This window comes from Phascolarctos cinereus, unplaced genomic scaffold (genome assembly GCF_003287225.1).
Source record: "Phascolarctos cinereus isolate Bilbo 61053 unplaced genomic scaffold, phaCin_HiC Scaffold_1;HRSCAF=81, whole genome shotgun sequence".
NCBI lineage: Eukaryota > Metazoa > Chordata > Mammalia > Diprotodontia > Phascolarctidae > Phascolarctos > Phascolarctos cinereus.
Window position 1 is genome coordinate 278923605 of NW_027555514.1, and position 15708 is coordinate 278939312.

The 15708-nt window shown below is 57.3% G+C and overlaps 1 protein-coding gene across 1 annotated transcript in view; it reads left to right on the top strand.

The window, feature by feature from the left end:
- Nucleotides 1–15026, top strand: part of TOM1 (target of myb1 membrane trafficking protein) — a 52107-nt gene extending 37081 nt beyond the window's left edge. The window contains 8 exon segments of the mRNA XM_078147092.1: nucleotides 475–508; nucleotides 1446–1563; nucleotides 2443–2563; nucleotides 8168–8243; nucleotides 11799–11858; nucleotides 13455–13494; nucleotides 13928–13942; nucleotides 13945–15026. Of these exon segments, the coding sequence (XP_078003218.1) occupies nucleotides 475–508; nucleotides 1446–1563; nucleotides 2443–2563; nucleotides 8168–8243; nucleotides 11799–11858; nucleotides 13455–13494; nucleotides 13928–13942; nucleotides 13945–14063 (583 nt within the window). The 3' untranslated portion in view covers nucleotides 14064–15026.
- The last annotated feature ends 682 nt before the right edge of the window (nucleotides 15027–15708 follow it).

The following is a 15708-nucleotide window of genomic DNA, read 5'->3' on the forward strand; positions in this document are numbered from 1 at the left end:
GCCCGAGAGCCTCTCTGCCAAGCTGGGGGTGGGTGGGAATATCTCCCTGAGGAATCCAGAATGGAAAGAGACCTGAGCCCCCATCCCCTACACCATCTCCCTAGTGCATCAGTCCAAAAGGATAAGATGGTAAGGGAACTACAAGCCCTGCTGGGCCAGAATGGAACCTGGACAAGACTTAGGGGCTTGGGTCATCGGGCTGTGTACAGGGCTTTCCTGGGGCCAGTGGATGGAAGACCCAGAGAGGCAGCTGTCAGCTCCATATAAGGAAAGGTTTTCTCAAAATGAGACTCCCAGAACGGCATGGGCTGCCCTGGAAGCCTTCCAGCAGAGGCAGGTGCCCACTCATCCGATCTTGGGGGGGAATTCCAGCTCAGATGCAGGCTGCCCTGGCCCCTCTCTGAGGACTCCTCCAGCTCAGGCGTTCTGGAATCTGTGAGCTCCAGCCTGAAGCCCCTCTCTGCTTCCTCGCAGGTTTGAGCGGTTCCGAACAGGCCAGCATAACAAGGTAAGAGACCGGGGGAAGATGTGCTCAATCCCTCAGTAAGTCCCCATTGATCCCCACGTGGGTAACCTCCCGCATCCTCACAGCACCATCCGTGTCAGTGGGATGTCTCTGTTTGGCACTGACAGCCCGACGCTGCCGGCCCCCCCTCCACACACCCGCCAGTACAGCCAGACTTTGTTACCTTGACTCACACGTGACGCTCCCTCTCCCATCTCTCACCTCCACGTCTTTGTACTCACCAGCTGTCGCCGTGCCTACAGTCTTCTCTCTCTTATCCTCTAGACCTCTTGAAAGTCTGTTTCTTTCGAAATTCAATTTAGTGGCCACTTTCTACGTATGGCATTTTTTCTGACCCCTCCCCCCAAACTGTTAGTGAGGTCTCCCAACCCAGATTACCTTGTATTTGTCTTGTATGTACGTCCTTATATCTGTGCAGGCTGTCTCCTGTTAGACTGTAAACCCCTTGAGGCCAGGTACTGTTTCGTTTCTGTCTTTGTGTCCTTAGCAACTGGCACGATTCTGTAACAGGTGGTATAAATGCTGATCAATTGTACAACTGATAAGTCAATCAACAGACACTGAGTGAGCACCTACTGTGTGCCAGGCACTGTGCATGTGCTGAGGCTACAAAGAAGCAGCAAAAACAGGCCGGCTCTCATTTCTATGGGGGAAGATAGTAACACACATCATTATATACAAGATAACTGTAGAGTGTATGGAAGAGCCTGGGGCCAGACCCAGGCAGATCTGTGGGCTGTAAATTAAATGGGGGCACCAAGGTGGAATTGGGCCTTTCCCAGTGCTGCTCATCCCACCTGGCCGGGCATGGTGTGTGGGCTCTCGTGCCTGGTTTCACAGAAGCCCCCTAAAGCCCGTGGTCCCTCACCATGGGCAGCTGCCTTCAGGAGGCGAGAATAACCGGGCTTCCCTTCTGAAGGTCCCACATGAGGGAGAGCCAGCCACCAATCTGATTGACCTCAGCAGCGCCAGTCCTGCCCCGGCGGGGCACCAGCCTGAAAGCCCCGGGACCCTCTCCTCTCAGCTCGCCGGGATGAGTAAGTGAGCGGGCCAGCTTCTGGGGAAAAGCGTCTGGTTGGGGATCACAGCAGTGCGCCCTCTTCTGTTGGACGGCCAGATTCAAGCAGGGTGGGAGCCCCGAGGCCGGCTGCCGCCTCTCCGGTTTCCCACCAGCCCCAGGGTGGGACCTGCAAGCTGTGGCCCAGGCCCTGCCAAGGAGGAGGGACATTAAGTACTGCCCCCCCGGGGCTCAGCCCTGGCTGGTGCTGGGCCTCCGGCCTTACCGGTTCCTTGCTGCACGACCCACCGCATGAGGCTTTCCCAGGGACCCGGCGAGCTTGGGGGATGACCCCCAGGAAGCTGGAGTCCGGGAGCCACCAGTGCCCTGTAGCCCCAGTCTGGGAGCTTTGGCTGCCTCTGCTTTTATTGCTGGCCTTGGGGCAGCCTGAGGGGAGAGCCGTGGGCGTGGGGACTGGCAGTGGCTGCTGCCGCGCTGCCCACAGGAGAGCCGGTGGTGTGTAGGAAGGAGGATGATCTGCGCCTGTCGCCATGCCTTTGCATTGACTGTGCCTCCTGCCTAGATTGCCCTCCCTCTTCACCCCCTCCCCCACCTATAGACTCCTCCTCCCATCTACCGCTCCCCAGCCCTACCCCCCACTGCTGAGGGGGCAGCGAGGTAGGACTGGTGCTGGGCCTTGGGCACTCGGCCACGTGGCCAGGACAAACCAAAGGTGATCCCTTCCCCCTCTCAGGGGGAAGATCTTGGGATCCTAGTGGCCCCCCTTCCAAACTCCCCGGCATTCGTGGTATTTGTTCATGAGATACTTCACGTGTCCCTGTTGTTGTCCCCCATTGGGAGGTAGGCTTCCTGAGGGGCTTTATCAGCGCCCTCTGACTGCCTGGCCTTTCTCCCGCAGACCTCGGCACCAGCAGCGTCAGCGCCACGCTGCAGTCTCTGAACACCTCGGGAAAACTGGAAGACGAGTTTGACATGTTTGCCTTGACTCGGGGGAGCTCCCTGGCAGATCAGCGGAAGGAGTGAGTGGGGGTGGAGGGGGAGCATGGTCCTCGCCATCCTTGGCACCCGCTTCTCCGCCGGCCGAGGCACTGGGTGCTCCTGTGTGCTCAGCCCCCAAGTCTGGCAGGAGGATCTGAGTCCTGGCACTGCCAGCCAGGGCCTGTAAAAGTCCCCCGTGATCCCCCATGATCCCTCAGGGCTCGTCCAGCCATCAGTCCTCTGGTCCTACCAGCATCTTACACCAGATCCCTGAGCTCCAAAGGGAGCTTCCCCGGGCCTCAGTTTCCTCATCTGTAAAATCAGGCAATTGGACTTGGTGGCCTGTGTGCTCTAGACCTCAGATCTTGTAATGGCCTGGACTGGCCACCCCGAGGACCTTCGATCTCCCAATCTCAAGTTTCTCTAGCCTCTTTGGGGCCCACTTTCCTTCTCTGTAGAATAAAGGACCAGGACTCCCTTCCAGTTCCAGAGCTGGGATCCCATGCTGTGTGACCTGGGTAGGAAGGGTCACACCAGTCACGACCATGAGAAGAGGCCCGGGCCAGCCCCATGGCTGGGGAGGCTGGAGGCCATCACAGATGACAGAATGACCCTTCGGACACTTCTGCACAAATCCGAGGGTGCTCTCATGGCCATTTCTCAGAGGGAGGGAGGCGAGGGCGGAACAGCCCACAGAGCCCGAGCCCAGGCCCCCCAGGCCCCCCCAGTGGTCAGCCTCTGGGGATGTTGGTAAATCCTGAGGGTTTTGCCCCAGCTTTCCTTCTTCCCCTGGAAGGTGCTGCTGATCCGTGGGGTGAGCCTGCCCTCCTTGCCTGGCCTCGGGGGCCCTGGTGCCTCCCCTGGGGTGTCCCGTTTGTCTGGGAGGTGGTGTCAGCAGAGATGTGCATTAGCCCGAGTGCCTGCCTGCCCAGAACCAGTTGGCTGCAGTCTCATCAGGGCGGGGCAGCACCCCCATGTTGTCGTGGGTGGGATGAAGGGCCATTTTTGTCCTTAAGGTTGGCTCTCCCCTCAGGGCCTAGCTTTGGGTGGCTCATCAGATCCTCAAGCAGAGAGGAGGAGCTCCAGGCCAGGAAGGAGATCATCCCCAGAGGCAGACCACAGGCAACCAGCCCAGGGGGTCAAAGACCCTGTGAGATCTCTGATGGTCTTTGGGAGTAAACAGGATGGACCTTTCCCAAAGGAGGCCAATTGGGCCTCCCCACTTGGGCCAGAATGCTTTAATCCCAAGATCTCAGGTCCGTGGTTATAGGCAAACATGTGGTGCTGCTCACAGACCTAGGCCACTGACCACAGCGTCTCCCAAGCTGGAATGCACTTCAAAGGTCGTGTGGTCCAGCAGGCCCCGCTCCAACATCCCCAGCAGGTGGCCGGCCGGCCTTCGGTTGGAACCTTCAGAAATAGGGAACTCCCATGAGGAGGTGGGAAGAGCCCTGACCTTAGTCAGAGAAGCCACGTTAAAACCCAGCTCTTCACTCAGTAACCTTGGGCGGTCGCTTAAGCTTGGGGGAGGTGGGGTGTGGTTCAGACAAGGTGATCTCTGAGCACCCTTCCAGCTCTAGACTGCAGTTCTGGTGGTCCAGAGCCCCTCCCCCTCTTTGGGCCTCATTGCTGGATGGCCTTGGACAAGTCACTTCAGCTCTGTTCAGTGTTCCGTGAGGTTCTCCGAGGCCCTTTCCAGCCCCCCGTGTTTGATTCTTTGTCTGGGCCCACTCACTACATGTGCGTATTTGCCCATCTCCTCAACATCGACAGCAGAATGGTGGCCAGCGAGCACAGGGTAGTGAATTTGGGGAAAAGCAGGGAAGGAGCCGCGGAGGCCAGCCTCAGTAGCCTTGGGCTCTGGCCGGCCACGCTAACAGCTGGCCTCGTGAGCATGCTGGTGGGCAATGTGACCATCTCGCACCTTGCCCTCTGTGCGTCAGCCTGGGAGCAGAGCTGGGCAGCCTGAGATGCTCCCTGCTCGGCCTGGCACCAGCAGGACTCTTGGAAGGGGCCTCTTGGCCTGTTTCAGAATCAAGGCCACTCCTTGGGGTTGGGGGGCAGGATGCCTTGGGTTTGATTGCCTGTTCCCAGGCCTGCTGCGATCTCACCTGTCTCCTTCCCAGGGTCAGACCTGTCTGGACAGTGAGAGATGCAGGGCGCACAGTAGGCGTGCCTCTTGGTGAACAGTGAGTGTCATAGGGAACACAGTTGGTAATGCTTCTTGGTGAACAGTGAGGGGTGCGGGCACACAGTAGGTATGCCTCTTGGTGAACAGTGAAGGCTATGGGGCACACAGTAGGTGTGCTTCTTGGTGAACAGTGAGTGTCGTAGGGAACACAGTTGGTAATGCTTCTTGGTGAGCTGACATCTGCCTTTCTAAAGGGAAGGCAAGTCCTGCAAAGCCTTCGACATGGGCGTCTGCAGGCATTGTCTGCGACTCTCTGTTTCTGTGTCAGGACTGAAGGAAGTGTCCTGTAGTAGGAAGAGCCCTGGGCTAGGTGTGCCAGCTTAGCCTCCCTTTTATCTTCTCCAAGACGAGCTGACCCTCAGTGACTTGGCCAGTCATCTCTAGCCCAACCCTCTCATTTGACAGATGAGGAAACTGAGGCCCAGAGAGGTTGGGACTTGCCTAACTGACATCCCAGAAGTAAGATGCATCATGGGTATTAGGGCAGGCAGCAAGAATCCCAGCAATGTTTCTTTGGTGAGTTCTTAATAACCTTGAGAGATGTGGGCTAGGAATTTGGGAAAACTCATTTGCAAGACCCCTTTAAGGCCAGAGTAAACTCAGCTGTGCCTAGGAGCCAGGAGAGTGTTTAGCTTGATCTGGAAGTCATGGGGTCACTGCTGAGCCTTCAGTGGCTGCTCCCCCCCCCCAGAGCTTCGGTGTCCAAGGCTCACGTGGGTCAACCACAGCCCACCTGGCCCCTCTGCCCAGAACTGGGCCGTGTCCTGCCCTTGGCCCTGGACGAGGTCTGCCTTTATCTGCCAGGGGCCCTCCAGACGTGGGTTCCCCGAGATCCAGGGAAGCTCCAAGGCCTCTGCCCCACCCCTAGTTACTCCCTGGCTCCCCCAGGGCCCTGCTCTCAGACACAACAGCATCTGTCTTCTTCCCTCATTTTCCTGGCCTCTGGAGTGAGGTCTAGGCTGCCTCTCAGCCTCGGCCAGGCTCCCCACCTTTCTCAGCCTCGGCTGCATTCTCTGGACCCCGTCTGGACCCAGCCTCCCCCTTCATGCTGCCAAAAGAATGGAGTGACTCACTTCACTGAGGTGTGGAGGGAGGAAAACAGGCATCACTCTGTGTCCTGGGAGTCACTCACCACAAAAACAGTGATAGGAGTTAGAGCCATGTTATCACTCCTTTGGGAACTCCCAGGTGAGGCTGCTCTGTCTCCCAGGGCTGGACTCGGGCAGGTTAGGATACTGTGTCAAACATGCTTCCTAGCTGGATGACCCTGGTGACCCCGGCAGACCGCTTAGCTCTCTTCTGCCTCAGTTCCCTCATCTGTAAAATGGCCATAACAATAGCAGCTGCCTCTCGGGGCTTTTGCAGGGTTAAGTCCCAGCTCAGATCCTACCTGTCCCCACCCCTCTCAGTTCTCCTGCCTGTAGCTTGCTTATATATGTTTGCTCAGCTGAAACTGTGAGTTTCTTGAGGCCAGGGACTGTCTCTTGCCTCTTTCTGCTTCCCCAGCTCCTGGCACACAGTAGGTGCTTAACAATTGTTTATTGACACTGTACTGCCAGGCCTCTTGCTGCCTTCTGGGTCCTAATAACGATCCAGATGACATTTTGTCCATCACCTAAGGGTTAGCTAAGACCTCCACATACAGCTCTGCCTTTGAGCCTGAGGCTGTTGCGTTTTACAGATGAGGAAACTGAGGTGAGTGGCTTGCCCATGGCCACAGACCAAATTGGCATCAGCCGCGAGGTCTGAGCCCAGGTCTTCCGGCCTCCGGGTCCACTCCTCTGCCTCAGCGATCCCAGTCCCCGGGTCCTGCCCCCAGGGCTGTCGGGGATCACTGATGTCATCCCGAGGGCAGGGTCCGAGCCAGGCCATCCGCATCATCCCAGTGGGTGAGTGCTGATGAGGCAGATAATGGAGATAGCGCAGATGAAATGGGGGAAGAATGGGTGGAACCGGACGAGGAGCAGGGGAGAGGGGAAAGAAACAGAAAGGAATGAGCATTTATATAGTGCCTGCCATGTGCTAAACGCTTTCCAACAACACAACCCCCATTTTACAGGTGAGGAACTGAGGCACACAGGGCCAAGTGACTTGCCCAGGGCCACCCAGCTGGTAGTTATCAAGAGTCCACATTTGAACTCAGGTCTTCCTGACTCCAGGCCCAGCACTCTCGGTGCTGTGGCGCCCCCTAGCAGCCTCAGTGGGGATCACGTCCTACGTTGGCCACCAGAACGTGCAGAATGAGAAGGCCTAACTCTCCTGGGCTCTTTTGTGGATGGTGGGCCCAGGGGCAGCAGGGCTAGATATGAGGCGGAAGACCGAGGTTCAGCTGCCGGCCCGGCTGCTTCCCTAGTGTCGTCTGTCCTTCTCAAAGAGGACTGATGACATCGCGAGGATGAGCTCTGGGCTTGCTTACCTGGGTGACCCTGCACAAGCCGCGTGACCTCTGTGGATCCAGTGAGCCTGGAGGACCCTCACATCATCCTGTGACTTGTCCTCTACCCAGAGTTCTGATGGCATCCTCACCAGTAACAGCACACCCCCCACAGGAGCAGATGGAGGCCCCTCCGCCTTCCCAGCCTGTGCGATTCAGCTCTGGGACATTCCACGAACGGGCATCCCGTTCTGAGGCTAGAAGCGGCCACCTTCCCGCTTGGCTCAGGCTGGTTCAGGAGGCGGTTAAGCTCTCCCTGGAGAGGAGGCTGTGTGGTTTAAAGGGGCTTGTCACCGACAGGGCCTGAGTGGGAGAACTGGGGTCCGGAGGTCAAGGTTCCCCAGGGCTGACGTCCCGTTAGCAGTTTCTTTGGGGCCGCAGCAAAGCTGGTGGCAGCTTTCAGCCTAGTTGATTAATTGATGAGCATTTATTAATGTGCCAGTCACTGTGCTAGGTGCTGGAGGAAAAACAGAAGTTAGGCCCTGCCCTCAAGGAGTTTACATTCTAACAGACAGAAGGGCATGGGGGCCCAAAGGAGTCTCAGGGCACCAGCGGAGCAGCAGCTGTGGTACCCTGCCCAGGGACGAGGGCAGAGCTGATGGCATCAGACGTAGTGGCCACTGGCAAGATGGCCTGGGTGGAAACCTCCTCCAAGCCTCTCTCCCTTCCCCTTCCGGCCCTCCTCGACTCCTCCCAACAGCCCTGGGTGGTTGGCACTGTCTTTATCCCCATCTTAAAGGTGAGGAAACCAAGACTGGGAGAGAAGAAAGGATTTGCTCAGGGTCTCCCAACTAACAAGTGTCTGGAGCGGGATTCAGACGCGGGTCTTCCTGCAGACATCCCCGTGGAGGAGGACTGAGTCTGCTTCCGTTTTGCAGAGGAAGGAAATGAGGCCCAGGGAGACACGCATGGGTCTTCCGTTGGCGGAGACCTTGGGGGCCCGTGCAGTGCCTTCTCGGCACCCGCGTTTCGTATCCCGGGCTCAGCTTCATCCTGAACCGCCTCATTTGTCTCTTTCAGAGTCAAGTACGAAGCCCCCCAGGCAAAGGACGGACTGGCGGGAGCCCTGGATGCCCGGCAGCAGAGCACTGGAGCGGTAAGTCTGAGAAGTGCCCACCAGGCACCCGGACCAACCTGCCACTGGGTACACACACCCAAAACCCACACAGTCCCTGCCCGCAGGAAGCGTGTGTTCTCATGGCTCCGTGGCCACAGGCTGCTCGTCTGAGCTTACACAGAGAGGCAGGACAGCAGAGTGGCGAGAGCTGTGGCCTCGGAGTCAGCAGGACACTGACCCTGAGTGAGTCCCCTTCGGCTCTCTAGGCTTCATTTTTAAAATGGGGAGATTGGACTCAGGGACCTCCTCAGTTCCTGGAATTCTGTCCCTAAACCTAGGGTCCCGTGAGGAAACCTTGGGCTAGACCTCGGGGTCAGACATGCTGGTACCAAGCACGCCTTTATGTGGGCCACACTCAGACCCCAGGCAGATGCCCGCTTTCTGTGTCCCAGCCCCAGCTCACTGAGAGAGCAGACTGAGGCATGTTGGCTTGCTTTGAGTCAGGGATAGTGGGAAGAGAGACGGGGTTAGCCCAGCTCAGTTCACCATCCAGGAGATGGGCCAAGGATGCATGGGACGCCAGGGTCAGCTAGATCAGCCCTTTCATTTTACAAAGGAGGAAACGGAAACCAGAGAGGGGAAGCACTTTTTCCAAGGTAACGCAGCTCATTGATGGCAGGACCCAGAGGAGAAGCATCATGGCAGAGTATGTGAGACATTCAGTGACTTGTCCAGGGTCACACAGCTGGCTGCCACATAAGAGATAATGTCCTGAACTGAATGCGGTCAATGACCCAGACACATGGTTCAAACTGGAGTGCCACCAGTGTGTCACTAGTTCAGGGTGGGCGCAGGGTCATAGTGGGCATGGCAGATTTCCAGAAAGGAAGAATCCCAGTCAGTATTACTGTTTGTGAATGAAGCTTGTGTTACCATTCCTGTTTGAAGGACCCTAATAGTGTCTAAAAGGAAATTATATTGGTGATTTCTGCATGGGGAGGAGGGGGTGATAGCTCTTCAAAAGGTGGTGAGCATCCTGTCACTGAAAGTATTCAAGCAGAGAGATTGTCCATAACCACTCATGGGGATTGTGAGAAGAGATTCATCCCTAGAGCAGGAGACTGGACAAAATGACCCCTAGGGTGGTATGAAAGTTCATACCACCTGGGCTCTACTCAGAGCCTACAAGCCCCAGAATTTCATGTACTGTACCCCAAAAGCTTATGAGCTCACTTCTCATGCCCATTCTCTTGGAACTATTTGGATCCTTGGACCAAGACGCTCATTCAGAGCTTGAGAGGCTCTCTGCGATGGTGGAGGGGGGCGGTGCCAGGGGATAGAGCAGCCCCCTTTTTTCCCACTGTTCCTTAAAAAACAATAAGGCATCTTGAATCAGTCTCTGCATAGGAGAAGACCTGGGCTTCCCGGGGACCCCGTTGCCCTACATCCGCCCTATTTGCAGTAGCCTTCATTGCTAACGTTCTCTCAACTAGATGGAAGGCAGCAGTGAGGAGGCCCTCAGCGCCTGGATGGCGAATCAGGGAATGGTGAGGCTGGGCCAGAGGAGCCCCGGACAAAGGAGCATTTGGGGGCATGGCCAGGCAAAGAAGCAGCAAGGGGACAGTGAGCCACAGGGGCCTCCCCTTGCCTGGGCATGCCTGGGCTACAAGAGTCCCCACGTGCTTCTCTGCCAGTCTGGGAAGGCGGGTGCAGGCTGCCCAAGGGCTCAGGCCACTGGTCACTTTGCTGCAGCTGGGTTGGGCTCTCCCTTCTGCTTCTGCCTCTACAGCCCTGGGCATCTGGCACTTCCTCAGGGTTGGGCCCTTGGCCTAGGCTGCCTGGGAACGGGCCTGGGGAGAGCTTTCTCCCTGGGCTGGAAGGGCCATGGTGGGTAATGGTGCACAGGAGGGCGCCTGCTGCTTGGCTGTGGTCCTTTGTGCCTTCTCCTGCCCTGGGAAGTTTTCTGAACCATTCTGGGCTGATGGCCCCTGGAGGGCATAGTGCTTGGCAATTATCTGGAGCCGGGGGACGGGTGCTGGGCTGGGAACAATCTCTCTTTCTCTCTCTGTGACTCTCTCCCTGCCCCTCCCTCTCTCCCTTTCTCTCTACATCTTTTGCTCTCTCTCTCCATTCATCACTACCTCTCCATCCTCTGTCTCTCCCTCTCCCTTGCCCTCTGCTTCTGTCTTCAGTCTTCTCTACCTGTATCTCTCTTCTTTTTTCCCTCTCTCCTTCCCTCACTTGCCCTTCCTATTCTGATCCATGTTCTCTCTCTCTCTCTCTGTGTGTCTCTCTCTTTCTTCTTCTTCTTCTTCTTCTTCTTCTTCTTCTTCTTCTTCTTCTTCTTCTTCTTCTTCTTCTTCTTCTTCTTCTTCTTCTTCTGCTTTTCTCCCTTGTTCCCTCCCTCTGTCCCTCACTTTGCCTTTCCCCCTTCTTCTCTATCATTGTCCCCTCTTCCTTCCCTCCCTCTCTTCTTCCCTATCCTTCTTTCTCCCCTTGTCTTTCCCCCTCTCCCTTCTCCCTCTCCTCCCATTATTTTCTAGCCATGGTTTATGAAGACAGACCAAACCTTTCAAACTTCCTTGCTGTCTCTCTGGCAGCCAGGACCCCATGCAGCAGCCACTGGCCGTGGACATCAGGCTAACCTAGTTTTTCTTGGTCATGATGCTGCCATCCCCTCTGGCCCCTCATAAGGCTCTGTTGTGAGCTCTGAGCCTTCACAGGCAGATACGAGAAGGCAGGGGGTCGGTCCATGGTGCCCCCATCAGAGAGCCGGCAGCAGAGGTGGGGTGGGCCTTAGACACGAGCCTCAGTCAGTGTGGGGGCTCAAGCTAGACAGACACCTCTCTGGCCAACAGCCCCTCAGACCTGAGGGAGCACCCCTGGACTAGGAGAGGTCTTCACCACTGGCCCACACTAGGCTTGGGCTGCTGCTCACTGTCTGTCTCAAGACTCCCCAGGCCCAGCTGTCCATGGGAAGCCCAGAAGCCCTCAACCATTTACTGTCATGATCTTGCCAGACTCCATCCCACGAGGATGTGAGCTGGAGAAAGAACTCCAGAGCCTTCTTATGAACTTTAACCCACCAAGCCAGGACAGCCAGGTTCAAGTCCAGCCTTTGAGACGTCCTGGCTGTGGGGCCCTGGACAGGTCACTTACCCTCCAGTCCAGCAGCACCGACCACAAACTAACATTTTCTGTGTTGTATTGTGTTTTTATTTATTTTCTTAAACACTTCCGGCCGCTTCTTAACTGGTTGGGCAACCTCATGATGTCTTGGGGCCTCTTCAGAAACAAAGGACAAACAACAATGGTCTGGCTGGAGCCAGGAGCTCTAGACAGCGCTCTGGGTCTCAAAGTTGAGAGAAGGCGCCAGCCAGGATCGGTGAAGAAACTGAGTGTCAGGCGACGGGCTTGTCCCAGGGCCACCTGGCCAGCGCATAGTGGAGCCAAGCCTGGGCTCAGCCTTCCTTGCTCTTGACCCCGTACTCTGAGCACAGAAGGTGCTTCCTGAGTCACCCACGACGCTGTGGGCAGGCGGCCTCCTCTGGGCACCGTGGCTCGCACTCACGCGTCTCTCTGCTTGCCTTCCAGATCCCGGTCACTCAGGCCTCCCTCATGGAGGACATCGAACAGTGGCTTTCCACCGATGTGGTGAGTAGTCGCCGGGCCCCGAGGGAGGGCCCAAGTGTCGTGGGCAGCAAAGCCTGATGAGATGCGCTCACAACCCAGGCTGGTCCCTCGGAGGAGCAGACAAGGAGCCCAGGCCTCAGCTACGGAGGCAGGGCCACCAGCACCCCCACCCTTCCTGCATGGAAAGGCTGTGAGAACCTTTCCCAAGCAGGCCAAGCAGGAAGTGCCGGGGAGCCTGAGGAGGGGACTCCTAGGATGCTAGATCAGAACTGGGCAGTGGAAGGGCTGGGAGGACAGGGAGAAGGCCAGTGTAGCTGCCTGTCATGGGTGTGGAGGGCAGAGAAGTGGAAGAAGACTGGAAGTGAGGGAGAAGGGGCCGTTTAATCCCACCCCTCCTTTTAAAGATGAGGAAACTGAGGCCCAGGAACATAAGGAGACGTGCAGACAGTGTTGGGAGCCCCCCTCCAAGGGAGGAGGTCAGCGGCCTAACCATAAGGGGCCCCTTGGACTACACGAGGGGCAGATTTCAGCTCCAGGGAAGGGGAAATTTCCTGATAGCTTGAGATGTCGAGAAGGGGACAGGGGCTGCCTCAGGAGGCAGTGGGCCCCGCCCCTCTCCCAGCACAGGCCGGGCCAGTCAGGTATGTCGTTCATGTATGAGCTGGACTAGAGAGCCCCTAGGTCCCCCCCCCAACTCCAAGATTCTGAGAGAAGGTGGGGAAGGGAGCAGGGCCCTTGGCATCGCTCACCCCCAGACTCCTAGGGCACTCCGGGGCCCAGACTCCCTCTTCCCCTGGTGAAGTCATCCTTGGGGTCGGCGTTGGGGGCGATGGCCGGCCCTTCTCCTGCCCTGTCCCAAACCATCTCATCCCTCACCTCTTGACCAGTCAGTGAGCTGCAAAGCACAAAGAATCAAATAACCCCTGCACCTAGGGGACTTCCGTTCTAATGGGGGTGACAAGCACCTACAGGAATGGAGCCAGAATAAAGGCGGGGTGGGGGAGGGGCTAGGAAAGGCTTCAAGCAGCTGTTACTGGAGGGATTCCACACACGGGGGTGAGGAGGGAGGCCATTCCTGGCCCCTCATGCAAAGTCACAGAGGTGGGAGATGGCCCGTGATGAGCGAGAGAGAGGGAGTGTCCGAGGAGGCTGTAGAGGGAGGCTGGGCCCAGGTTGTGAAGGACTTTGAATGTGAAACCAAAGAGTCCTTGGACTGCCCATGGGCCAAAGGGCATCTCCTGGCACTTCTGCAACGCCTCCGGAGGAAGATGGGTGTCCTGGCGCTCTGCGCCTCCTCTCCCTCCCTCCTCCCGCTCTCCTCTCTTCCTATTCCTCTCCCCCACCATTCATTATCCCGGGTATCAGTAAAAGCTGCCCGAGGGACTAAGGTCCCCAGCACTGAAGGTCTTCAGGAGGAAGATGGATGCCAGCTCGGTGGGGATGCCATGGGGGGGCTTCTCTCCCTGTCTGTGTGGGAGGGTTTGATCCCAGAGGCAGAGTGGGAGGCCAGGTCCCAGCTCTGCCCCCACTTCCTTTGTGACTTTGAGTAAATCCGGCTCTTAGGATTGGGCTGAGCTAACATGCCAGGATCCCATGATCCTTTTCCTTCTTCCTCAGGGAAATGAAGCGGAGGATTCCAAAGGGGTCACCAGCGAAGGTAGTGGTCTCCTTCCTCCTCTCCTCCCCTCCCCTTCCTCCTTTCTTGGCACACCCATGTAAGCATCTTGTTTCTTGTAAGGAAACTGTGGTTTACAACGAACAAACTTTACCCCCTTCTCCCTTTATTAGAAACAAAGGTTGTTGATGCTGTTTTGGGCGTTGCTGCCCTTTTCCAGTACTAGCACCCCTCTCCAAGCAGAAACCTCCCTTGTAATAAAGAACCATTAGGCAAAAGCAAACCGACACACTGATCACTTTTCACAGCATATGCTCCATGTTACACCTGTGGTCCACCACCTCTCTACTGGGAGGCAATGGCGCTGTGTCCATCCCCTGTCCTCTGGAGCCAGTATAACCCTCTCCCTGGCAGCAGACGCTCTGTCTGCTGTATTCTGGTCATCCTAACTCTACTCTCTTTCTTTCCATCAAAGAATTTGACAAATTCCTGGAGAACGGGCCAAGGCCGCCGAGAGGCTCCCCACCCTCCCCAGCCCTCCAGAAGGATCATCCGGCTCTGCCCCCCAGAGGAAGAAGGACAAAGACGATGACTCCCTCTTTGCCTTGTGAGCCCTGGGTTCGAAGGCACTGCACCCAAGGGGACTGAAGGCCCCTTTCCTTTTACCTGCTAGGCTGGGGTCGGGACGGGGAGGTCCCGCTGGGCCTCTCCTCCAGCCTCGGCGATTAGGCTGCTTTGGGTGGTTCGTTAGCTTTTATCCCAGGAGGTAGCTTGGGCTGGGCCGGAACGTGCAGAGGGTCGGGGTGGATGGCCCGTAGCAGGAGGGCAGGGTGCCCGGCTGTCTTCTGGCCTCTTCCCTCCCTCCCCTCCAGCCACTACCCCTGCTGAGGGTTTGTGGCACAGCTGAACGCCCACCATTTCCGTAGTCTCCACCTCTAGGCTGACTGCTTCTGTTGACCTCCTGTGGTCTCCTCCTCTCTCAGGGCAACTCCCCTCCATGGACCTGTCCCCAAGGCGGCCTTCTCTGCCCACCCGGCCCTTAGTTTGAGTTCTCAGTCCTGTCTGAGGATCCCCGACCCAGCTCGCCCACAAGGATGGGTGGGGTCAGGTTTATGACACTTCTCCAAGATCCAGCCCTTGGACAATCAGTCCCCTTTCCTGCCGACCCCCAGCAATGCTGCACGAGGTTCCAATTCCTCCCTTCCCAGGCTGGCCCCAGGCCCTCAGAACAAGTGAGGCCCACGTGGGCCCCTTACTAGCTGCACAAAGTCCAGGTACCAGAGCGTGCAAACGTGGCAGAGGCTCCATGGCAGAGCAAGCAGGGGTGAGCCTGGGCTCCCCTCAGCCCCCCAGGCCAGGTCTGACAGCTGTGCCTTAGAGCTCCCTGCTCGTGACACCCTTGCCACCCGGGAAATGGGAGTTAACATCAGGGCAAGGTCCCATGACCAGGCAGCAGCCTCTTCAGCAGTGGAGAACACACCTGCAGGAGGAATTGAGGCCCGGGCTGACTCAGAGGTGTCCATGTACCTGGGAGATTGGCCTTTTGTGTATCCATATTAAAGGTGGAAAAGCAATGCCTCCGGCCCTTTGTTGGCTCAGCCCTAGGAGGGCAAACCTGGACCTGGACAGGGTGAAGACCCTCCCAGACGGTGGTGAAAGGGTTGGGGAGTGAGCCAGAGCTGCCTGGGAGAGTTCCAAGCATCCCCCAGAGGCCCCTCGAGCATGATACGATCATGCCCCCAGCAGGCGAGCCAGGCAGGCTTCCTCCTGCCCAGGATGAGGCTTGGAGACCCTCTGTCCCGGGTCACAGAGCTGGTAGGGACAGCCGGGCCTCTAGTGTGGCGTGGCACTCAGAGCCCACCCAGGCCTCCCCAGACCCAGCACCTTCAGCACCCACCAACTTGCCGCTCCCCCCAGATCCTGTCCACGGCCTCCTCCTCCCCCAGCTCAGTCCTTCACATCAGAGCTCATGGTGCTTGACCCCCTCAGCATGAGTCTCACAGCAGAAGAGAATGGAAAGCTGAGGGAGACGGTAAGACTTCCACTGAGTACCTGCAAAGTGGAGTGGGCACTGAGTCCCCCATCACTGGAGGTCTGCAGGCGAAGCTTCTGCAGGGAATACCATAGAGGCGTTTCTTGCTTTGGGTAGGAGCCTCCAAGGATCCCTTGAGCCTAACACAAGTTTACAGACACAAACATTGACATCTATGAGAAAATCACTTATTAAGCACTTACTGTATGCCAAGCACTGTGCTA